General features: G+C 38.7%; 1 protein-coding gene across 3 annotated transcripts in view; it reads left to right on the top strand.

Moving 5' to 3' along the window:
- The first annotated feature begins 206 nt into the window (after positions 1 to 206).
- LOC113150635 (dmX-like protein 1) overlaps positions 207 to 25,042 on the top strand; it is a 48,836-nt gene continuing 24,000 nt past the window's right edge. For 2 of the 3 annotated variants that reach the window (XM_026343225.1, XM_026343223.1), the window contains exons 1-26: positions 207 to 316; positions 2,084 to 2,309; positions 4,150 to 4,275; positions 6,015 to 6,092; positions 6,561 to 6,639; positions 6,777 to 6,924; positions 7,109 to 7,175; positions 7,362 to 7,546; positions 8,220 to 8,424; positions 10,901 to 11,084; positions 11,387 to 11,563; positions 11,711 to 11,952; positions 12,802 to 13,519; positions 14,124 to 14,245; positions 15,086 to 15,175; positions 15,578 to 15,680; positions 15,786 to 15,905; positions 16,302 to 16,514; positions 17,112 to 18,346; positions 18,499 to 18,757; positions 20,674 to 20,807; positions 21,201 to 21,387; positions 21,520 to 21,630; positions 23,207 to 23,376; positions 24,098 to 24,195; positions 24,318 to 24,483. In XM_026343225.1, the coding sequence (XP_026199010.1) occupies positions 2,223 to 2,309; positions 4,150 to 4,275; positions 6,015 to 6,092; positions 6,561 to 6,639; positions 6,777 to 6,924; positions 7,109 to 7,175; positions 7,362 to 7,546; positions 8,220 to 8,424; positions 10,901 to 11,084; positions 11,387 to 11,563; positions 11,711 to 11,952; positions 12,802 to 13,519; positions 14,124 to 14,245; positions 15,086 to 15,175; positions 15,578 to 15,680; positions 15,786 to 15,905; positions 16,302 to 16,514; positions 17,112 to 18,346; positions 18,499 to 18,757; positions 20,674 to 20,807; positions 21,201 to 21,387; positions 21,520 to 21,630; positions 23,207 to 23,376; positions 24,098 to 24,195; positions 24,318 to 24,483 (5,304 nt within the window). In that variant the 5' untranslated portion in view covers positions 207 to 316; positions 2,084 to 2,222. The other variant, XM_026343224.1, reaches the window with a different exon arrangement.

Genomic DNA, 25,042 nt, shown 5'->3' with positions numbered 1-25,042 from the left:
TGCTGTATTTGCCTGTAGACGTGTCGGTGAAGGACCTAAACACGTTAATCTCCACTGGAAATATTATGTTACTTTACTGTGTTTTCTTTAATGTGAGCAGGTGTGATCATGGATTTATAAAGGAGAGCTCGTAATGCATCGTATTGCGACTTGATGCAAGAAACACCCCCTCGCCCAGCTGAGAAAACCGAACTACAAGGACCAGAATGCACCGCAGCGAAACAGTCACTATCATGACACATCTTCAACATAAGGAAAAGCTTCCTCTAAAGCGTTGTATCTGCAAACCTAGGGGAGAGGCTGGCTCCTGCGTAAGGTTGGTATTTTAAGAAATAGATAATTACTCGTCTTTTCAAGCAGAGAGGCTGTCGGGCTCTAAATATGAGCCACATCTGATCTACAGCTAGCTTTGCAGCAGCTTGCTGAAGGAGAGCTACAGAAGCTAGCACATGCTAACGCTAGCTAAGTGAAGAGACCGCATCTGTAACATTTAGCAGTTAACGTTAGAGAGCTACATTCACCAAGAGAGCAGCTGTGAGGGGTAATATCTGCAGCACAGGAGGGCAAGTAAAGCAGTAAAGTAGCAGCACAAGGTAAGTCACGCAAGTTAGCTAATTAGTTTATCTAACACTGGTCGTGCTATGGTGTTTATTTCATAAACTGCAAATGGCTAGCTAAACTTGACAGCTAAGTTAGCGTCATGATTCGAGGAACTGGAAACCGGTAGCTAACGTATAAGGTGCCTAATTAAAGTCCTTGAGTCATATAAGTAATTATTAGTTTTATGTGAACGGGTGACACAACCACAGTGAGTAAATATTTTTATATTTTAATGTGCTGGCGTGTGATACGTTATCACGTGAGGAGTCATAGGAAACATGTACGTTAAGTTAGTTTCACAAAAATTTTCCACAAAAAAACAAAAACAACTAATAATCGGACAGTAATGTCAGTGTTGTGATGTAAGCCAAGCTTTAACATTTAAATGTTTTACAATATACAGATATTTTGTTTAAATGACAGCCTCCACGCTGAGCCAAAGTCTTGCTAGCAGCTAATATAACAGAAAGTTAGCTGTGTATCAGTAAGACTGTCAAACATTTCATAAGGGTCGATCTCCTCTGTACGTGTTGGATTCCTCAATTGCCTCTTCCCGTATCTGCAGCAAAATTTAAAAGACAAGTTGACACCAAACAAAGTGTATTACCCGGGCTTGCTGTGCTGTAGTAAGGTATAACCCCGCACTGAGGTGACCCACTTGGCTTTACTGACACCTGCTCTCAGCTTTTTATGATGGTTTCTATTGAACAGGCTTTTACTGCCAGCACACAGGAGGGGCATTTTAGTTTCACAAGTGTTTTAGCCTATTTCTTTCACTAACTATTACTTCGTGTCATCTGATCTGTGTTCAATAACTGTAACATAGCTCTGCCACTACACCTCTGTAGAAATTGTAAAACATTTGAAATGTTCAGTTTAAACTGAATTGATTTAAACACTTAGATATACAGTGTCAGCTATGAACAACTTCGCATTCATGACAATAATTTCTTATTTCTTGCCACCAGATGCATCAGCTACATCACCTTGCTTGACCAAGGTCCCATTTCATTGACTCCCTGACAGCCCTCCCCCATATTTACCCATGTAGCTTCTGTCCATCTTGGTGGTCATTCCAGTTCCTACTCATGCTAACTAGTTTGTTAGTAATCAAACTGACTGCATTTCGTTTGCAGTGAAAGAACTCTGATAACCTGTAAAACAGCCGATGCACAAAATTACATGTTGTTTTGTGATGAAGGGGCAGAGCTCAGGGATTCATTTTAATGCATCACAATATCATTGGTATATTTTGTAAACCAAGCTCCCATCATGTAGTTTTAGTTCTACACCTAATCTAACTAGTTAAATGAGTTATTAAATTAGCAAATATTAGTGCAACAGAGACAGTTGCACCAAATGAAGTTCTTACTGTTAAATTAGTGTGAAGTAAACATCGAGTAATGTCCTCTAGACCTGATGTTTATAGAACCAACACATTCTGTTTACATATTTTGTCTCTCCCTCCATCTCTTCCTAACAGCATGTTGGAACAGAGACTGAAGTGAAATTGCACACTGCAGACAAAGATGAACATATCCTTCCTATGGTTTCCCATGAATCTCACCTGGAGTGGGAGGGTGTTGTGAGAAAGGAACACAAAAGGACTATAAACAAGAGTCATGAATCTCCATCAAGTCCTCACAGGGGCTGTCAACCCTGGGGACAATTGTTTCTCTGTGGGGAGTTTCAACAATGTGCCATTCACGGTAAGATATTTCAAGCTGTGAAAATATTCCCCTCCCAGCCATTTAGGAGTTGTGATTCTTAGGGGGTTGCCAAATTGATCTGTGGTAAAGCTCAAGAGATTTTTCTTAATTTACTTGTTTATGATTTTGTACACTATCTAAAAAGAACTGACACCAAGAAGACTTAAGGAATGACAGTGTTGCTATGTAGACCAAGAATTAAGTTGAAGTGATGGTCCTGTTTACCTAGCCATTAGCAACTGGATAAGATATTGATGTGAACAATCTTTAAGCATCCAAATCAAATTTGAATCACCGGTCATCTGTCTTTAAAGAAAGCACACATTTAAGCACAGTTCTATTAATAACATGTGACCCTGCAAGCAAAACATAGTCTATTCTAATGCTCCCTAAAAATGAGAACTGTCACATAAAATAAATGGACCAGCCATCATGGCAGTCCTGTCACAAGACATCTTGATCTAGTTAACACTTGAAGTCTGAGTGTAGAGGACATTGTATTAGGACAAAAGGCCTTTTTTTTTTTTACAGGAGACATTTGGAAACACTGTAATAAGAAAAGTACAGATGTTACTAATGTTCAAGATGCCTCAGTTCTATTTAAGTGTCCCAGTAAGTCAGGGCAGTTTGGTAGTAAACCAGCATGCATCATGGCAGGAGCCTGAAACTGAAACAACTACGCCATCAATGTTTCTACACGTCAACTATTCCTAGAAAGACTTTCTAAATGTCTTCTGTGAAAGAAGATCCACTTGTAATAGGACATCAGAATGTAGGACAGGGGATTTTATATTAATAGAGAGGAATGCTTTCAAAATCATCATGAGTATAATGTTTTTTTTTCCTGTTACAGAGTTTTTCCAATGAAACATACTGCTGTTAATAATTAAGCATACTCTACTTAACAAGTAAATAAAATCATATTATGTAGGAGCATAGCTCTATCAAATGCGAAACAGCCTGTGGAGCTGCATAAAAAGCTCAAAATAATAATACAGAAGTAATGTACTGGCTCAAATGTTTCCTTTTATCAACTTGGAAGCATCATAACAGATAAGGGATATAATTTAGTTTAAACACATTTGTCTACTTATGGAATAGGCTGTGGTTAGGTTTAATTTTGTGTAAATCAACAGTCACCTAAAATATTGACACATTTTGCATCAATATTTAGAATTTCTACCAATTTTAGGGACAACTGACCGAGGACAGAATGGCAATAAATCTGTCGGAGACTTGATTGGTGGAAATGAATATAATCACTGAAAAGCAATGATATTATGGGTTTGTTTGGTCTGTTGTCTCACATCTCAGTGCAGGCTTAACTTGCTTTGCTGTAATGTATGTTATGTTGTTGTGTTAGTTGTGCTAATTGCTGTGTAATTCTAGACCATGCTTAATAATGCAAAATGGCTTCTTTTTTTAGGGTTTAGGGTTTTGTTGCATGACTGAAATACCAAAGGTTGTATCTCTGACTGCCTGTGTACTTTTTGATCTTGAAGCCAACTCTCCCCATATTATTTAGAGAGTGGATCAATAGAACTATTCCCGTCTTTGTGTCCTTTGTGAAGGAGGTACAGTCACAGTGAATCACAGCTCATGTGAACATCTCCTGTCCTGAGTGCCACAGAAATAGATTGTGAAATTCTAATCTTATCTTATGCTTTTACCCCAGAACTGTCAAGTGTTGGCATATTTGATGCATCAAAGGTTGCATGCAGGGTCAGTTCATGGAGTCATGGAGTCATGAAATGACCCCTCCTGCAGTTCCTTTTGGAGAGATCTGACTGTCTTCTTCATCTATTTTCTCTTCTTGTTTTTTTCTTTTCCCGTTATATAGGCCTATGCATCGGGCTGTGATGTGGTGATTTTGGGCAGTGACTTTGAGCGGCTGCAAATCATCCCAGGGGCCAAACATGGCAACATCCAGGTTGGCTGTGTTGACTGTTCACTGCAGGGTGGACAGGTAAGAATAATGGATAGGTGCTCTTATTATTTTATTGGGTTCTTAGGCTAATGCACAAACCTGGACATTCCTAAAATACTATACTATAAAAACAATTTTTTTTCCAACATTTTTTTAAATAGAAGTAATAGAGTATCTGTACTAGTAGTATGTAACCCTAACCCATAACAAGGGAAGCAATCACTTTATGTTGGATAAAGGAATCGTTTAAGTTAATAGTGTACAGTGTTTTTTTTTTTTTTCAGGACAGGCTCGAAGTTATGAATTAATGTTATGAGTAAAGTCCAAAATTCACAAGCTTTCAGTTTTAAGTTTTTGAGAAACTGAAATGTGGAAGTGAAACAATTTGCCCAAACACCATGCTGTCACAATCAGTTGACCCTCTGTTAATCCCAATCATAGACAACATATAAAGAGAGAATGACTGGTTCATTTTCAGAAACTTATCAGACCATTAAAGGCAGAAGTTTTCATTAGGAGCCTTAGTATCTCTGTAATCTGGGTTTATTTCAGTTGTGAATGGTTTTAGCCCTGTTAAACCAGCAGACTGAGAGCTGACTGATTTAATTCAAATGTAGAAAAATGCTAACCCAGTGCTTAATGAGTCCCATCATGTGCTGTTTAATCTAATTCAGTTGGGCCACAACTAACCTCACATGCCCACAGCATGGTTGAGCATCTTTTTAAGCATGCTCAGCTGGTATACTAGCCAGGTCCACCTCAGTGCCCATCTCCACACTGATTTTTTGCAAGGCTATTAATGTAAACAGCATTAAAGTATTGTTGAATAAGTGTTGTATTACTTCATATGCATTCTGAAAACATGAATGATCCATTACCATTTATTTTCAAAGACATTATATTAAACGTGTAATTTGAAATTTCCAAAATGTCATAAAGTTATTATTATTATTATTATTATTATTATTATTATTATTATTATTATTATTATTATTATTATTATTTTATTTTTTTTAAGCAGAAAAAAAAATCAGTGACTTGAATCAGGTCATAATACTTTTAAAAACAAATACATGCAAAGAAACACTATAGAGACAGGACAAAGTGTGGCCTCCACTAAGATCAGAAGGCAGTGACATTAAATCAGCTTTTAAAAAGAGTACCTGTTACTTTCAGCTGGCTAAAACATTATGCCATTTCAGGTCAAGTTAAAACAGTTTCACTGAAGCATTTGTGTGTCACTTTTAATAAGAAAACGTAAATAAGTGTTTTATAGCTCACATTTGTTTTTGCTACTTGCAGAACAGGCCTACCATATGTTGACTTGATTACGTTACTCCCTGGGCTAGACCTGCAGCATGCTGCTTTTTTTTTTTTTTTTTCACAGCATAAATGTGTGTCTCTTCACTAGAATTTGTTTAAATGTGGACTGTTTGTTATTGAATATTACTGTATTTGCATGTGTACCTATGTCCCATTATTTATTCACATTTGCACATAGACCTCAGTCCTTCACAATGTTCATTCTGTCATAGTCAGCATTTTGTGTCATCGGAGACACAGCTTGTATTATTCAGTGTCTGCACTTTATTAAGCTTAGTATTTGCCTTCATCCAGTCAATGTACGACAATAAAATGCTAACTGTTGGCATATTTTGAAATTGAATTAAAATAAAATTATGATTATTAAAATACAATCTTTGATATAAAAAATATATTTTCTTAAAAATTGAGTATGTCTTTATCTAATGTGCTGCCTTTTCTCTTTAAACTGACAGATTGCAGCTTCCTATGGAAGCATTGTGTGTGTGTTTGAGCCAGTTTGGCAACCAGATCAAAAAGACACATCACTGACAGTGAGTAGCCTGCATTATCTTCTAGTTATTGTAAGCATGCATGAACTCACATTATCCTGAAAGATTCTCTATCAGGACACGCTCTGTTGATATTTGAAGCAGAGCAAAATATTGTTCCTCCAAAGCTATGAGAACGTCAACTGGGAAAATAATTCGAAACACAAATGCACATAGTTACTAAAATATTGTATGATGTCTTAAAGTTATTGCAACTGCCTGTCAGTCGGTGCAGAAGCCTCAGGTTTGCTACAGTATGTCACAGTTAGTCACATGGATAGGAAAGATTTTACGCACACAGCTCAGTGCCTCTTTCATTGCAGAAGTTCCATCAGGCACATGTGACCTTATCAGATACATGATAGCAGCTTCAGTTTTATTTTCTGTTTTGCAAGTGAACATAGCTATGCTATTTTTTTTTTTTTACATTAATGTTTTGGTTTAAATTGTGTGCGTCCTATTTCTGTACAGAAATTGGAATGCCAATGGCAGAAGACTGGTCAATTTGCATTGCAGTCTATGGTACGGAACCTGGCCTGGCACCCCACAGGTACTTTGATCGATACAGTAGTTTTGTCTTAATGTAGCATAGAAATATAAAAATTAACAATTATGTCCTCAAAAAAGCTTTTTGCATGTATGTGATATAAGACATGGGTGGTATCTGTTTTGTTTTTGTGTATCCAGGCACCACTCTCTTAACGGGCTCTAGTAGTCTTCAGCTGTGGTCTAATGTTAATGGAGTTAAAGATGAAGACGAAGAAAAAGGAAAACAGACAGAGGAGATGAGCATAGGAGACTCTCATTCTGCCTGGAGGTGCATCTGGCAGAGCAAGTAAGAACTGAGATGTGCACAGCATAAGATGTTGACTGCCTTTGTTACTTTAATTATATTTAAAGGAAGTATTTAACAGAAATGTTAATTATCATTGCATAGTATATGTCCTATATTTACAGACTGAACTGGTTAGAGTCTGTAGTGTATTATTGAAATTCATGTAATTTAAATCTGTCTGCAGCACAGCCTCTGCTGTCAATTTAATGAAGTTCTCCCCTGATGGTGAATTTTTTGCCACTGCTGGTCAGGTGAGTGGCTTTTGAGGACCTGCTAAACCTATATGGATTTTAATGACTTGTGTATGCAAGTCATATTTGCCTTGTTGATTCACAGTGTTAAGGTCAAACAATGTCAGACAAACTATAACCATTGATACCTGCTTTAACCTGCATTGGAACACCCTACAGTGTGATTTCTTTGTTTCTCCTGTTTAGGATGACTGCCTAGTAAAGGTATGGTACAGCACCAGTAAGTGGAAGTCAAGTGTTTCCAGACTCTTCACACCTCCAGAACCCAGTGTCAGTGTCCAGGGAGAGCTGGCCTTCTCCTTTGTCTACCTGGCTCATCCCCGCTCTGTTACTGGTTTCTCATGGAGGAAAACCAGCAAGTACATGCCACGGTATGGACACTGTCAAGGCAACATGCAACAGTGATTAATTTATTTTGTCAACATTTTTGACCCAGCCCGATACAACAAAGAGGGTGGCTCAGTAATGCTAGAAACAATACTCAGGTGACATAACCTGTTTACCCCAGTTTTGCTGGAAAGACAGGTAGTATCTCTTTTTCTGTTTATTTACCGTAGACATCCAGTATTACTGGGCGGAATAGAGTGGGTTCAAGGAAAATAAAGGAGCTCTTACAAATATAAAACAGATTAGTCACTGGGAAGTATTGCAGTATCATACTACACTAGCCTTCGGATACGCTGTCCTTTGTTAGTACATTGCTAATGGCAATTGACTTGCTGTTGTATATAGCTGTACTTCACACTGCACCCTTCAGAACAGAGAGTTTTGTCGTTGTTCCTGGGATCGGTTTGAACCACTTTTAAGCTTTGGGTTCACAGTACAAAGTGTTCCCACTACCACAAGGACCACTTTGGTCTTCACTTTGCACGTTCTCCAGTGTCTTTTTCAGTCTCTAGTACTTTTCCAGGGCATCTCCTTTGGAATAAATTTCCACTTGAGGATTAACATAATTACTGACATTTAATGAAGTTTAATAGCCACTGCAAACCTCCCATTAACCTTTCTTTTCCTTCTTCTCTTTTGCTTCCTCTTGTAAAACAGGGGTGCAGTGTGTAATGTTCTGCTCACCTGTTGTAAGGACAGCGTGTGTCGGCTCTGGGCTGAAACACTGTTGCCGGGTGACAGCCTCCTGTCTGGTCACCATGACAACTATGCTTCTGACCAACAAAGTGATGCACTCAAATGCACTGGAACGTCTGGGAAACACACCATTGATGGGAAGACACAAGGAAATACAGCACAGGAAGTAAGTGGGTTTAATATCATTTAGTTCCCACTTTGTTTACAGTTTGAGATTTGTTTTTTACTCAAATTCTGTATCATGACATTAACAAAAGTCCTCTAACTGGATGAAGGGAATCTAAATTTAAGATTGATCACCAAGCTAAGATTGAACAGAATATTTAAGATTTGATCATTCCACAATAAATAAATAAACAAATACACCTTTATTATTAAACTAAATAAATGTCTGATTACAGTTCACGTCATATTTATACAGACACAGAGCATATTCCAAAGGGTCACAAACTTTTAATCACCGCTGTATGTACGACTAGGTAACTATCTCTGCAGTGTTCTCCCCCAGTGGCACCCAGTGACCCCAAAGAGTCTTATTTACTTTGCATATAAATTAATCTGATGTTTTCTATGTTAAATTTGCACTTTTGCTCAACTAAATACAGAGAAAAACAAAAAAATATATTTTTATTTTATCCCAAGGAGAAATATACACCAACCAATAACCATCAGTGGTGACTTTATCAAAGTGGTAAAACAATATCAAGGGGCAGTTATTAATATCAAATTGTCACAGGAGTTATTTACATACAAGGGTTAAATAGTTATATTTCATGTGTGGACTGTGAGGACTTGATGGAGGTAGAAAGATGCTCATTCTCTTATACCTTTAATTAAAAACACATTCTGACTTCATTATAATTGCCTGTTATTTCTCACTGTCTCTAGCTATTAAGGACTAACATAAGATTGCTAATACTTCTAGTTTGATTGTAGGTAAACAGCATGATAACTGCTTTGTTAGTCCAAAGTGATGAGGAAAGGTCAAGTAATCCTCACTGATTTATCACGTCCTCTTCATAGAGAATATGATCTGTTACCATCAACACAAATGTACAGGTACAAAAGCACTTTTGTCAAAGAAGTGCTTGCTGGGTTCAGCACTTGTTTTGAAAAGAACGTATGATTTGTAAAGCTGGAGCACAGTAAAAATATCCTCTATTTTGGTTCTGAAATGCAAAAAGCTGAAATTGTCTTTGTAGTGAAAAATAAATGGCATACATGTCCCCAAAATAGGAACCAGACTTTGTGTTTTTATCACTTTGTGCTTGTTATCACTTCCAATGTATCACAATAGGAAACCGCTGAGCACAGAGAGACTGAGAAAGCAGAAAAAAACAGAAGCTTAGTCGAGTCAAAAGAAAAAATTAATTGGCTATTAGACAAGAAGCTGTTTTTCAACACTTTGTATGACTTAAGAAGAGCATCTGACTTGGAGATTGGCCTCCTTTTTGTGTGCAACATTTTAAAGTTCTAACTTTGACTTTTAATAGTTGTTTTTCTGTTTTGAACCTGCTAGCTCACCTTTGTCATGGTCTTTTTGACCTTGTTTGTTGATGACAACCTAGTTACTGGAGCCCCCCAAACTTAAAATTTAAATCCATTTTAATGTGGACATTTAAATGCTTACTGGCTCTCACAGTGCTCAAGGCACATGGAATTACAGGAAAAATAGGTATGTGAATTTCTCTGCTGTGCCTAGAGCTACATCTGTAAGAGTACATGTGTGGAATTATTCATTAAAACTCTGACTGTGCTGAATGACCCAGGTACTAGTTTGAGGTATTTTTGTCTATCCAAAACCCTCCAAAACTGAATGTAAGAGGATGGGACTGAGAGAGCCCTATTTAAAACAATTTTAAAACCCCCACATTGCCTCAGGTGGGATGTACACTACAAGATTTCCTGCAAAATGAATGAAGTTAATTAAACCCAGACTTTCTTGATAAGAATGCTGTTTGAGAACCTCTGGAGGAGACGGTGATAAGGGATTTCCCCAATGATCTCATTTTTCTCTTTTGATATGATCCCATTTACAAGTATATGTGTCTGCTTTGTACACTTCTGCATGCCTTGTACTTCTTCAAATGGTAATATTACCTAATTTTTGACAGAATACTTTTTTGCAGATTTAATGAGCACATATATTGCAAAAACACTTAGACACTGAACCTTTAATGTTCTATTACATTACTCATTCTACACCAGTAAAGCTGCGTATCATCAGGAAATGTAAATCCATGTTAAATAATCTCCTTGAACTATAATAGGATGCTCTGTCTTTTAAGGTCATGGCTGTGATCCACATTGTAGCTTGTTGTTAGCATTAATGAGCAGGTGTTCACACGTCACAGCAAAATGAAATTAAAAAATGAAAAAAATACAATTTATATAACTAAAATAACAATGTAGGTTAAGGATTTATTTCAGTTCCCTTTAAACTCAGCCACTCTTGCATGTTAGCTGCTACTATTTTCTTTTTTCTGGGTCTTTGAGCAGTTGGCTTAAATGGCATTCTACATTCATGAAATAACATTTTTCTAACCACTATCAACCCATTTTTTTGTATTAGAAAAAAGTCACAAAATATTAAATGTTGTTTATTAATGCTTTAATTTTAATAATTCATGTTTTCTTCACAGTTTAATTTTCAAGAACCGTGGCACTTCTCCTTGTATCGTGATGTTCCCCAGCCCTCTGTGACTGGCTGCCTGCCTCACCAGCAGAGTCACGGCCACTACAGTCACAAGAAGAGCAACTCCAATAGGCCCCATGCCAATGCTCTCTGCCACTTTCACATTGCTGCAAGCATCAACCCAGCCACCGGTGAGACTTAGAAGTTTGTTTCTGATAAACAAGTTCTCAAAATGTGGTGAAGAATTTGAAAGATGGCGCAATACCCCTTTTAAAGAGAAGGAAATGCTCCTACAGTTACTGCGAAAGCATTGAGCACTGCTGTTTGAATTTTTTATTTTTTGTTTGCATACTTCCAACAATACCAATATTCACAAAAGTTATTTTGCTATTTTTGTTTGTCTAATTTATCTAATTTAATTTGATTGTCTGCTATTTGCCCTCCTGTTGCCCTGATGTTGGCATCCCACTTTATCATATATTGTCTTTATCAGACATTCCTCTGCTGCCTTCCATCTCCTCTTTGAGTGCTGTGGATGACGAGGAACCTGGAGGTCCTTTTACTGTCCACTGGCTCAACAACAAAGAGCTTCATTTCACTTTAGCTATGGAAGTCTTCCTACAGCAGCTCAGAGGCAGCCTGGAGCAACAGAACGAAGGTTCCCATGAAGGTAAAAAAAGACATGGATTAAGACTTTATTTGGAGTGTTGATGATATGAAGCTCAGTTTTCAAAAGAAAACTAAATTTAGACTTTCCGTTGTAAAAGTTAGAAATATTGCATCTCTCGCATTTACATTTTGGCACTATGATTTCTAGAGCCTGACGATGAGGATAACTTTGATGAAGAAGATAATAGTAGCAAGCCAAATGACACCCAAGGACCTGAGGCTGTGGAGCTTCCTCTGGCAGCAGTGGAGCACCAGGTGGATGTGTTGCTAGAGGAGTGGAATAAAGGAGCAGACATGTTGTTCAGTATTCATCCCATGGACGGCTCTCTGTTAGTCTGGCATGTGGACTGGTTAGATGAATACCACCCAGGAATGTTCAGACAAGCTCAGGTACATTTTGTGTTTATTTAAAATGATCAGATATTGTTAACTATCTAATTAATTATGTTTATGATTTATGAACAAACTCAGTCGCTCCCTCTTTTACCTGTGCACAAACCACTTGTTTTTTCTTAATTTGTATGGTATTTGTAATAAAGGATTGATGAAATACAAAGACACAAACATGTTAGGATGGGAAGCTACAGTAAATCTTGTATGAATTATATTTTCACATTATTATTAACAGTATGGTCACCTAAGACCTTCAATCAGTCTTTTAAGTGATTCAAAAAGAGCTTCTAAGGGATTTATCATCCCAATAAGGTTGTGAATCATTTTGACATCTGCATTGGTCTAGTTTCTAGTCCAATGGTTTCTCATTCACCCTTTGGAATTATTTTCTAATTATGTGTGACTTCATATGAAATTGAAAAGTCTCTTGATGCATTTTTATTAGCAGTGAAATAATGGGAATCTCATAACGTGGCAGTCATTTGGGAAAGGCAACTAAAACAATCCCAAGTTTCATTAATGTTCAAGTTGTTTCAGCCTGACTGCTTTATTCAGATGAAGCAGGCAGGATCTGACTTTTAATTTTATTATATTAGAAGGTACAAGTGAAGTAAGCTCTGTCTATAAGTTTCAATCACTGTCTTAGCGACTCAATTAACATCCCAAATAATTTTTTACTTAATTCTTTAATAGAGAATTTTTGTAATATGGGTTCATTACATTCAGTGGTACCTATAGCATACATATGTTTCACAATGCTTAGGAAATAGTTGGGTTAGAACTGTAAGCTTTTTTTTTGTTGTTGTTGTTGACTTTATTATTATGATGTCTCTCCTTGTCTCTCAGGTGTCATTTGTGTCGCGTATCCCTGTAGCATTCCCTGCAGGCGATGCAATCTCTCTGAGCCACAGTGTTGTTATGTATGCCTGCAACAAGAATGTGGATCTTGCTATCCAACATGGCAGACAGCGACCACCTGGGACCGCATTGCCTCAAACCAAATCAGCTCTAATAAGCTACAGAGGTCAAGGAAAAGCTGCCCCCAGCAGTAGTCTTCGACTAAGCATTTTCACCCCAAATGTCCTTATGATCTCCAAACATGATGATGGCTCGCTCAACCAGTGGGCAGTCAGTTTTGCTGAGGACTCTGCTTTCTCCACTGTGCTCAGTGTCTCTCACAAGTCACGGTTCTGTGGCCACCGCTTCCACCTCAATGACCTAGCCTGTCACTCACTTCTCCCTCTCCTCCTCACCACCTCACACCACAATGCCTTGAGGACACCAGAGGTAGACAGCATCCTGGCTCCTCCAGAGGCCTGTTCCTCTGGCTTCTCTCAGTCACCATCTTTGACCCGTAGGTCACGGCCGAGCAGGGTGTCCCTGGGTATGGTTTCCCAGGATCCTAATGCAATCTACAGTGAGCTGATTTTATGGAGAGTGGACCCTGTTGGCCCGTTGTCTTTGTCGGGTGGAGTCTCCGAGCTAGCTCGCATTAATTCTCTCCATGCATCAGCGTTTGCTAATGTAGCCTGGCTGCCCACACTCATTCCCAGCAGCTGTTTAGGTGAGAGAATGTTTTTATTGTTTTTAGATACTTTATTCTGTCTGTTCTTTTAAATTTTAGTGACTGCTTAGCATTGCTATACAATAAAATTGGGAGAGAGTGTGCCAAGAGAATGTACTGTATCCCAAAGATACCATTCAGTGGTAACTGGACTTGCTTAAAGTTCTTAAAGACTTTCTATTACATGTCCGAAATGTTCAACTAGAACAACCATCTCTTGGCAGAAGAGGTGGTCTTTGGCACCACTTGTCAACTTTAAATGCGATGGGAAGGGATGTCCTGACATAAATGGCATTTTCACCGCCATTTACACTTTGACTCATGTGAAACAACGAACCACAGTTGATGTTAATGATTTAATGCCTTTACATAGATCTCAAGTAAGCCTACTTGCCGCTGAACTGTACTTTATCTTTGGGATAACCATGACTTTGATAACAGAGAATCGCAACAGACAAATACACCTCAGTACCTCAGTGTTTTTTAGTTTTATTTTTTAGTTTATTTTTTATTTTTTATTTTAGTTTTGTCTCTTTTTAGGTTGTAATATTCGTAAAAGCTCTTGTAACAAATGTAATTATTATTTTTTTCTTTAATTCTTTAGGTGCATACTGTAACTCTCCCAGCGCTTGCTTCGTAGCAAGTGATGGCCACTCGCTCAGGCTGTATCAGGCAGTTATTGAAGCTAAGAAACTCCTGAGTGAGCTCTCCAACCCTGAGATATCAGTAAGTCATCAAACAGAATTCTCGAAACACCATTCCAAGAAACTCCGCAGGGTATAGAGAATGTGAAGTTAATGTCAAGCCGCATTGAATTTTAGGGTGAATTTGACATGTTGTGATGGTCCCTATGTAGTTGGCCACAGCATGGAACCTACATACAAACTTAAAAGATCTAAAAGATCAGACACGCTGTAGAATGTGTGGGGACTTGGCATTACCTCAGCAAGACACAGACACATCAAAATGACAGGCCACAGGATTGGTATAAAATAAAGTTAGATAAAATATAAATATAAACTGATTTAATTTACTAACAAATTTATTTATAACTAACAAATTACAGTGTGTGCTATCAGTCCAAAAACAAGATGCCTTAAATCTTGTACCTAAGTTGAGGTTTACAGGTCATTAATTCAACAATTGGATCAGATCAGTATTGGGGATTGGCCAATACAGAAGGTCCAGGTATTGGTATTAATATCAGAACTGAAAAAGTCAGATCCGTGCATCCCTAGTTATAAATAGCAGTGACCCTTCTAACCTGATTCACCAGAGTTAAAACCAGCAAGAAGTAACATTTAAAGTGGCAGTTTTTATGAACAATATTATTAATTGTACATTTCTAAGAATATTTATTCTTACATGCATGTAAACATCAAATTTTCTTTGTGCAGTCATGCTGTTAATAATTATTTACTACAGTCCCGTTTGTATGTTTGGATTGCAAAAAATACATGTATTGTGTTTATATAAAGACATTAAACTGTAGATTAAAACTGTATAATGTTAATGTGTAAATCTACAGAGATAATATATTATTTGTTGTTTGTTTCTTCTCTTCAGAAATATGTTGGGGAGGTGTTCAACATCATCAGTCAGCAATCCACAGCAAAACCTGGATGTATCATAGAGCTGGATGCCATCACTGATTTTGTAAGTGTACATGAGTGTATTCAAGGAGATTTTCTTTGCTCTTGCTCTCACTCTGTTATGTGTAACAGTAGAGAGACTCTGTACACATATGAGATGAAACATATTTAAACAGGATATTTTCGTGGAATAAAACATATAACTGCAATATTTAAAAGTAGTAGTTGAAATGTATCCTGTTCATTTGTAGCGTGAAACATTCAGCTGCAGACCTCTGTGAAAGGTCAACCATAAAAAAACAGTACAACAAACCTTCTCTCATCCCTCAGGCAGTTTGTGTGTGTATCTTTGCTTGTTTGTGGAACATTAACAGAAATGTGTGTTTGTGTATTTATTCCACAGCAGTTAAAGCACTTTGCTCAATCTCTGAATGTGGTTAAATAATTGTTGTTGTTGACTCTGCAGCAGGGGAAGGAGACTCAGCTCCTCCATGTTTTTGAGGAGGGCCTGATACTTGGCAGTGAGAGAACAGATGGGACACAGGAAACGCTTCTTTCTCCTCATACTGGTACATACTTTTTTCTATCTTGGTGTTTTAAGACCTTTTTACAGTAAAATAGAAATGCATCTGTGTAGAATATTTTACTTACATAATACTCTTTTATATGTACAGCCTCTGGTGAGCTGACTTTCTCAGCACGTTTTTTCCTGGTGGTGGTCGAATTGACCCCGACAGGCCGCTCACTCCTCCACATGTGGCACCTCCATCTTGCTGCTCGACCCGTCACCATGGGTGGGTACTTTTAACAAAAGACCTAAAACAAAGTATGAAACTACAGTTGCCTCTGAACAAGTCCGTTTGTCTGTTATTTAGCTCATCATCCAACCCAACTGGACAGATTTTCCTAGTGACCAAACACATGCTGTAAAGTTCTGACATTTTCTTTTTGGATTGCCTAATGTAGGAATAGTTGCTGTTTTTGAGCACCACAACTAACTGAATTATTAGATTTTTTAAAAATATTTGGTGAAAGTGGTACAGTAGTACATATACTAATGAAAAACTATATTTATCGATTCTTGAAATACAAATGAATCTAATGCTGTTTCTCACACATTCATGTGATTAATGTGTGATCATAAGTTATTTTTTAAACAACATTTCCTTTTCTTGTTTGTCTCCCCACAGAGGAGACAGAGAAAGACGTGACCAAAGCTTCTCCTTTGAACAGCTCTCAGTTTAACTTTGACACATTCAGTTCTCCTGTAACTCAGAAGAGTAAACCCTGCACCTCCAATCTGCAGAGTGCCTGTCGCCTCAGCCTCACAACACACAGCTTATACAGCCAAGAGATGGCTCTGCCAGAAGGGGTGGAAGCCATTAGTGTTACACCCTCAGCAGGTGAGGGACAATGAGAATATACACTCACTCAAATTAAACAACTTCACAAACTTTATGTTGGAGAGGCAGAGACAAACATCTGCTTAAACGGACAATACTGGTAGAAATAGCAGTGTTGGAAGTATTATTAGTATTATAATCAAAACTGTTTTCATAGTCACAGTGGAAATGAAAGTTCTTAAGACCATGGACTAATTTTTTTTGTTTGTTTGTTTTAGTCCTATACAATGCTAGACGGTTTTTAAACTGTATTTGTGTTTTAATAAGCACTTACAATTCAATTCAATTTAATTTATATAGTGCCAAACTACAACAAACGCCATTTCAAGGCACTTTACAGTGTTTAAGCTTTAAGACCTTACAAAATACAACTGTATACAGAATTATATAGAAAACCCAACAACTCCACTTTAGCAAGCACTAGGTGACAGTGGAGAGGAAAAACCCCCTGGTTCCACAGGAGAGGAGCTTAGTAGCTAAAGGTTCTGCATCCCATTTTACATGTCAAGTTTTCTACATGAAACATATTCAAGTTTTAGAACTAAGATGCTGTAGAAAAATTTCAGGATAACACTGTATTGTCATTTTGTTTTCTAGGTCACTTGAGTGCGTCTTGTTCTCTGCCTGCTGACCGCGTACCTTACCTCCTTGCTACTTCCTGTTCTGATGGAAAGGTACGCTTCTGGAGGTGTAATGTTGGGGCATCAGAGCCCTGCACTATGGAGAACCTGGTGTACCAGTGGGAGGAGTGGCCTCTTCTTTTGGAGGAGGGGCTTCCCAACAGCAGTGCAGTTAGCATATCAGGTCGCCCCATAGGGGTCAGCTGCTGTCACCCTGGGCGGATTGCAGTTGCCTATAGGCAGACGCCAAATACATCTCTGAAGACCAAATCTCATCTAAACTCTCACAGACCCTCGACTTCTCCTCCTACGCTGGCATCCTCCCCTTACAACACCCACCTGACGCCAGCTCTTACTGTACAGCAAAGCCCAAAACTCACTCTATGCCCGAACCCACTAAACACTAGAGAACCACTGGTCCACATTGGCATATTTCAGTGCGAGTCCACTGGTGGTTCAAAGTGGATTCTGGAGCAGATCATAGTCCTGGACAGCACAGATCCCACTGCTAACTATGGTGTTATCAGTAGTGCAGCAACAAGTAACATGGACTTCCAACTACCTAATGAGAACTGTCTTGGTTCTACCAATAAGAGCCTGGTTCACTTGGACTGGGTTTCCCAAGAGGATGGATCACACGTTCTGACTGTTGGTATTGGAACAAAGATTCATATGTATGGTCGTCTCTCTGGGAAACCTCCAGAGCTTGGTCTGTCATTTGATCCTACTAAAGACCAAAGCTTGTCTCGTCTAGTTCTGCTTCGATCAGTAGATCTGGTGTCCTCTGTTGAAGGCTCATTACCTATCCCAGTGTCTCTCTCGTGGGTGCGAGATGGCATCTTGGTAGTAGGCATGGACTGTGAAATGCATGTGTACTCCCAGTGGCAACCACCAGCACCACCCAAACCTAATGTTGTCATTGCACAAGACACAGACATCAGTAGCAGTGTCTCCTCCATAATCTCAGCTGTCAGACAGAGCCAGGAGGAGGGTGTCAGCCCTGGGGTCCCCATGTCTTCACTGGCCCCTCCTAGAAAGGCCCTGACGAGATCAATGATGAGCCTTGCTCAGAAACTCAGTGGGAAGAGAACAGCTTATGACCTGCCCATAGAGATGGAAGATTCTGGTCTTTTTGAAGCAGCTCACCAACTTTTTCCCACTCTTCCCCAGTACCATCCTGTACAGTTACTGGAGCTCATGGATCTAGGGAAGGTAAGTCAGTTATTACCCATACCTACATAAGTGTAATCTCTTTTTTTTTTTTTTTTTTTTTTTTTTTTCTTCTTCCCCTTTCAGTTTTATCTGAACTGCAAAAGTTTTGTGTGTTAGCCTAAATAAATGATTGACATAATTTGTATATGTAGGTTTACCGTGCCAAAGCCATCCTCTCCCACCTGGTGAAATGCATTGCTGGAGAAATTGTGGCACTTAAAGACAGTACCACCAACCCCGGGAAACGTTTCCGCTCTCGAACAATCAGCGCTGGAGGAAGCACTGCCAGAGACCCAAAAATGTTCAGCAAATCAGAAACCTCCACTCCTGACTACACAGAGATAAGCTCCATCCCTCCTTTACCTCTGTATGCTCTTCTAGCAGCTGATGAAGATACATCACCAAAACCTGGTGGGTATACAGTAACACAATTTTAACATAAAATGCAATGATTTGTGAAACTGTTCAGTTTATCTTTTAGACTCTTTTACTATGGGGCCATTCTGTTGTAATATTGCAGAATGCGGTCTACCATTGTCTTGCTGAAATAAGCAAGGCCTTCCCTAAAGAGATGTCGGGAGAGGCAAGTTATGTTCCTTCTTAAGCTTATACAGCCATAATGGTGTCTTCATCGATTGACGCCATGCCATGTGCACTTATGCACTCTTCATAGTCACTAATGCTGACTTTTGAACTGCTTGCTGTTAACAAGCTGAATGACCCTTCTCGCCTTCAGCCTGAATTAAGCATGGAATTTTAAATATAGACACATGACGCTACCGGACAGTTTTACACTTTGCCATGCCCAGAGAAGTTAACTGTGTTTATGGATTTTGGTTTATATATGGCTGTTTCTGCAAAGAGAGTTTTGTAGATGCAGTGCCAAATTATGTTAAATGACTGTGGTTCTCTTTAAGAGCATTGATTTTTGTGTCTCACATTAGGAATGCTTTCAGTGCAGCCTCATCAGAAGTTGCATTCTGCTAGCTACGATTGACTAAGACTAAGCATGTCAGTGTCAAAGAGGGGAGAGAACCCTCTATAAACGCTGTTGACACCATACTGACAGTCAAAAGCCCCTTCTTGTTATTACGTTTCAACATTTTCTTGAGCCAACTGTCTCTCCAGGATGTAGCTTAACTGCCCAATGACACAGGTGCAAACTCAGTCACTTGGCACTTCGCTCTCGGTGTACAATTCCCTGAGAGTTCTGGTAATACTAACCTTTCACAAAACATTAGTTTGAGCCTGGACCATAAGGAGTATTCTTACTAAAAGGAGTGGTAATATTTTTTACAGTTACACTCTCCAGTAGTAATACCCCATCGAGAGTCAAAAATAGTGACTCATGAACTGATGGATTTAGCAGAAACGGCGACCCATGGTGCTGAAGCATTTACATGTCATTAATGCTAATTAAATTACAGGAGTCAGTATTTCCAGATGTGGTCGGTATTTTTCCCCTCTTTCACACTGAGATGCTTAGTTCTGCCAGCCAATCCTGGCTGGCAGAATGCAACATCACTCTAAAGCTGTTCCCAATGTGAAACACTCATGTTACTCAGAGAACCATGGTAATGTAAGTAATCCAAAGTTTTCAGAGGTGTTCCTGAGCCTATGCGGTGGTTTCTAATGCAGATTTTGTTTGTTGTTTTTTGTGATGCATTGCTTTCTGACGGCCTGACGATCAAGGACATTCAGTACTGGTTCTCAGCCTTCTCTCTTGCACACAGATTTTTCTTCAGTTTCTCTGAATCCTTTAATAACATTATGTAACATATATATGATAAAAGTTTGCAGTTCTATGTTAGGAAACATTATTTTTAAGCTGTTGATATCTTTCCTCTCACAGTCTTTCCCAGAGTGGAAACTTTTTTTGGAACATTTTTGGAAACACTTTAGATAAATGTCCCTCTGTGTAAAATTGACAAGAATTGAAAATGGCAACTTTGCCACAGTATAGTCTGTCAGTTTCATAAACATAAAAAATATATCCAGATACACATTTAATTTAGTACACAAACCAAAACAGAGAAATGGTATTTACTGTACAGTGGAAAAATAAACCAAATTTGTAGCCACCTTGCCTCAAGCTATGAGGGACTGATGATAGTTTCTTACTCTTGGTCTTGTAGTTTTTCCTTACTGTGCCTCTGAGAACACAAAATGAAAAGAATGACAAAAGAAACATTTATTCAGAAAAATAAATCCTACTCTTGGTATTTTAATTTGATCGTCTGTCTCCTCCGGAGGAGAGGATTCTTCTTCGGGTCCCTTGTGAAATGCAGATCTTTTGTAATTTAATTTTGCCTTGTGCCTATTTATAGGTAAAGTGGGCAGTGTAAGTGGAGACAGTGGACATGGGTCCAGTCACATAGATGCCTATGATGAGCTCTTCCATACAAACAGCATAGTGGACCTGGACCCTTTGGACAATGATAAAGAGGAAACGGGGAACAAGGTCAGTGTCTGTTTGCTTGTTCACAATGAAGACACGATTTCTATAAATAAGAGTAGATGGATACATTTGGGCTTTACTTGTATTCTAGGGAGGACTAAGACATGAATAATTGTGTCAAGGTTCATTTTTTATATATAGCAGTCATAAACAATAGACCAGTCAAAGCCTGTGATGCCTCTGTCTTACATATAAAAAAATTCAACCTCATGTTTCTAGATAGAGGACGAAAACACTTGAATAGGTAATGTACATAGAATATCATGTTAGTTTGATTTTGAATCCATGTATGACGCAGTACTTTTTAACATAATTTTCTGTCTCCCTGTATTATAAATGATAATTGCAATACAATCCGTTTTAAACACTGCCCACTGTCTTATTCCCTGTATGTAGGTTATTGATCTGTCCCAGTACAGTCCTACCCACTTTGGTCCAGAACATGCCCAGGTTCTCTCCAGCCACCTTCTCCACTCCAGTTTGCCTGGATTAACTCGTATGGAGCAGATGTCCCTCATGGCGCTGGCTGATACCATTGCTACCACAAGCACAGACCTCAAGGACAGCCAGGACAAGAGCAAAGGTACTGCAGCGAAACACAATTAGAAAAGGGTTCTTCAAATTAATAGAGATCTACTAGATAAGTTGTCGATACACATAATGTAATAATAATTTGACAAGTATCAGGAAGAAGATTCTGTCAATCATTTACTAGGTGGAGAGACACTAGATGAGTGTGGCCTGAAGTTCTTGCTGGCCGTTAGGCTGCATACCTTCCTGTCTACCTCCATGCCTCCCGCGCACCGAGCACAGCTGCTACGCCAAGGTACAGTGGGATAGTAGTTTACAAACTGTTTTAAACTGGGGGAATGTCATAGCTGATGCAAAAGAGCATGCAACAACTGCAACATTCAACACACTGTACAGGACCGCTGTCACGTCGATTAAAAATATTCTATTATTATTCCGTGCACAGGTGGGTGGAGAGGCACAAACAAGTGGGAAGTTGATTCAAATGAACCAGTGCAAAGTGAGATTAGACATTTCTGTCCTGTGAGACAATGTCAAGCTGCCAGCACTTGGATGATGTTTTTTAGTAAACTAAAGGCAAGCAGCTGATGTGCCGCAGTAAAAGAATTATGTTTAAATTGTAAATATATCAGCATATATTACCACATCACTTGCCAGCTTCTATAATAATAATTATAATAAATTTATTTATAGAGCACTTTTCTAAACATATGTTACAAAGCGCTTCACAAGACAGACAAGAAACACATGTAGCCCAACAAGATCAACTTGAGCAAGCACTAGGCAAACAGTGGAGAGGAAAAACTCCCCCTAGGGGAAGAACCTCCAGCAGAACCAGGCTCAAGTTAAACGGCCATCTGCCTTGACCGGTTGGGGAGCAGAGGACCAAAGTTCTAGAGGCATTGGCTGCTTTTGTACAGCACTTTGGTCCACTGCAGTCCAGTGCAGTACACTGGATTTAAATCAGTATTCATATATTAATGTTTATTGTTTTAAATCAGAGATGTCAGTAAGTCAGTCTATAAATTAGTATGACAAACACATCATACTAATTTACGCTATATTCCTCTGGCAGCAGGACACATATGTTGATAAAGCTGCACATGCTAATCTGAGAAGTACCGTGCCAGAGTGCAGTACCTTTATGCACGGCTGTCCACTGTTTATTGAAACGCATGCAAACAGTGTCAGACAGGCACAAAGTAAAAGTTAGCTATCGTGGTAAACCTTGTGCCCTGAAAACTAAGTGAGGTATCTCATTACTGGAAGTGCCCTAAGGCATGACCAATCAGAGAAGGTCCACTAACACCACATCTATCAATGATTGGTCATGCCAGAGGGCATTTCCCACAGTGAGATACTGGGTGAGGTTTGAAAAATAACTTTTAACACCACCAGAGTGTTTAATGATATTTTGGATTACTGCAAACCAAAGTCCATCCTTCTTTTTCAATTGTTATAGTAGTTAAACAACAACCTACACCATCTGCCTCTGGTTGTAGATCTGAGTGTTTAAATCTGCTGTCCTACACTAGTTAGATAACAATAAAAATGTATTGATATCCTCAGTCAGTTACATGATTGGCTAAGAGAGAATTGATTATTCACAGCACAGCGTCCAACTTTTATTCCACATCACTCGGCCACTTTGAGCAAGGCATTTTATCCATGTCTGTTCCCAAAGAACTCCTTAGGGGGCAGCAGTACAACACTGTAGCAATAAGAGGGAAGTCATTGCTTTAAACATATGAAACTGACTGTGGTCCTGTGTTTTCTGACTTATGTCTCTATTATATAAACATGAGTAGTTGTTGGTAGGCATTAATTTTAAAAGCATTACATAATGTTCTTGTTCATTTTCATTTCTGCAGGATTGTCAACATGTCATTATGCCTGGGCCTTCCACTCTGAAGCTGAGGAGGAGCTGCTGAACATGCTACCTGCCCTTCATAAGGGAGAGCCCACCTGGCCTGAGCTGCGCTCTATGGGTGTGGGCTGGTGGCTGCGAAGCACAAACAAGCTACGCAGGTGTATTGAGAAGGTGAGACGAATAATGACACTTTTTAATTATCATAGCAGAAAAATTGTCAGTACTCAGTTCTTACACACTAGATTAATTACCAACTATCAACAAGTATTCTGATAAGTGATTACTGTACACTGCAAGTAAAAAGTTTGGACACACATAGTTTTTTTTAAAGAAAAGCTGATTTTATAACGTCATATTTATCAGAAATGCAGCATAGTCATTAATATTAAAAATGACTATTGTAACCGTAACTATTTTTGAAATGATGGTAAAACGGACAAAGACATGTATCACGATAAGTTCTATGTGTTCCTAAACTTTTAACTGATGGTGTTGGAGGCCTTTTAAAGCAACGGTGCCAAATGTGTCTGCTTCAAACATTTCTAATTCAGGATTTACTGCTTTTCTTTGTCATATTCAGAGTATCTTTGTGTTTTGGATTGTTGGTCTGATTCCAAGCACAACACAGAACCAGTTTTATCAGGATTGTCTCCTTTTTCTAACAGAACAAGCTTGCTCAGAATAATAAGATTCTGTAATCGCATACAATTCTACACATGTATTACATATTGACTACTTCATTTATACATGAGTTGCTTTTCTGAGTATGAGCTGATTCCTGAAATTATCCATAAAGCAGCAATTTGTTCTGTGGATAAGACTTTATACTGTGGGCTAAGAAAGCATGAGCTGAATGATTTTGTTTTGTTTTTTTCCCCCTATATTTTTTCAGGTTGCCAAGGCTTCTTTTCAGAGCAGCAATGATCCTTTGGATGCTGCTATATTTTATCTTGCACTGAAAAAGAAGGCAGTGGTCTGGGGATTGTACAGGTATGCAGAACATGATTTATCATATGAAATCCAGCTGCAAACAGATTCACATAGTTAGATTACTGAAGATCTGTGACACCAGTTTGTTGTTGTTTGATTCTAAAATCTTCTTCTGCTCTCAGGTCTCAGAAGAATGCCAAAATGACAGACTTTTTTCGCAACAACTTCAGTGAGGACCGGTGGAGGAAGGCCGCGCTGAAAAATGCCTTTTCTCTGTTGGGAAAGCAGCGGTTCCAGCACTCTGCAGCCTTCTTCCTTCTAGCCGGCTCCCTTAAGGATGCTGTGGAGGCAAGTGGAAAATAGACATGACACCGTGTTTGCAAGAAGCACTTGTTCCTTCAGCTGCAAGTGCCACTTGCCATTCTGCTACACCTAAGCTAGAAGTCTTGCTTTCAGAACGAGTTAAGTCAAGTGCTGCTCATTTTGATTTGCAGCGAGTCTTTGGCATTATAATTGTGCCTTTTTTTTTTCCCAACTATTCATAGTCAAGGGCAGTGTTTGATGAGATGGTAAAAAGCAGTGAAACCACATTTGCAAAACAGACCTCACCACCAGTGTTTCTGTCTTTTTTTATTATTAAAAGAGCTCAGTACACTCCCACAGTGGTGTCTTAGTCAAGAGCTTTTAGCACAATACACTGTAGAATTATTGATGTTGGCAGTTGACTCTTGGGTGTTACTGTCTTTTCTTTTTTTATGAGAATTTTCAACGGCGTGTCATCACATTTATAAACCAGCAGCACTACACTTTTACAGTACACTCTCTGTACTGCCCTCATTTCACGAAGATGTATTTGCATAATTTTTGTGCTGTATAGTAGAAACTTGCATATTCTGTATGGATTATT

This window comes from Anabas testudineus, chromosome 9, assembly GCF_900324465.2.
Source record: "Anabas testudineus chromosome 9, fAnaTes1.2, whole genome shotgun sequence".
Classification (NCBI taxonomy): Eukaryota; Metazoa; Chordata; class Actinopteri; order Anabantiformes; family Anabantidae; genus Anabas; species Anabas testudineus.
This window is presented reverse-complemented; position numbering and strand designations above follow the sequence as displayed.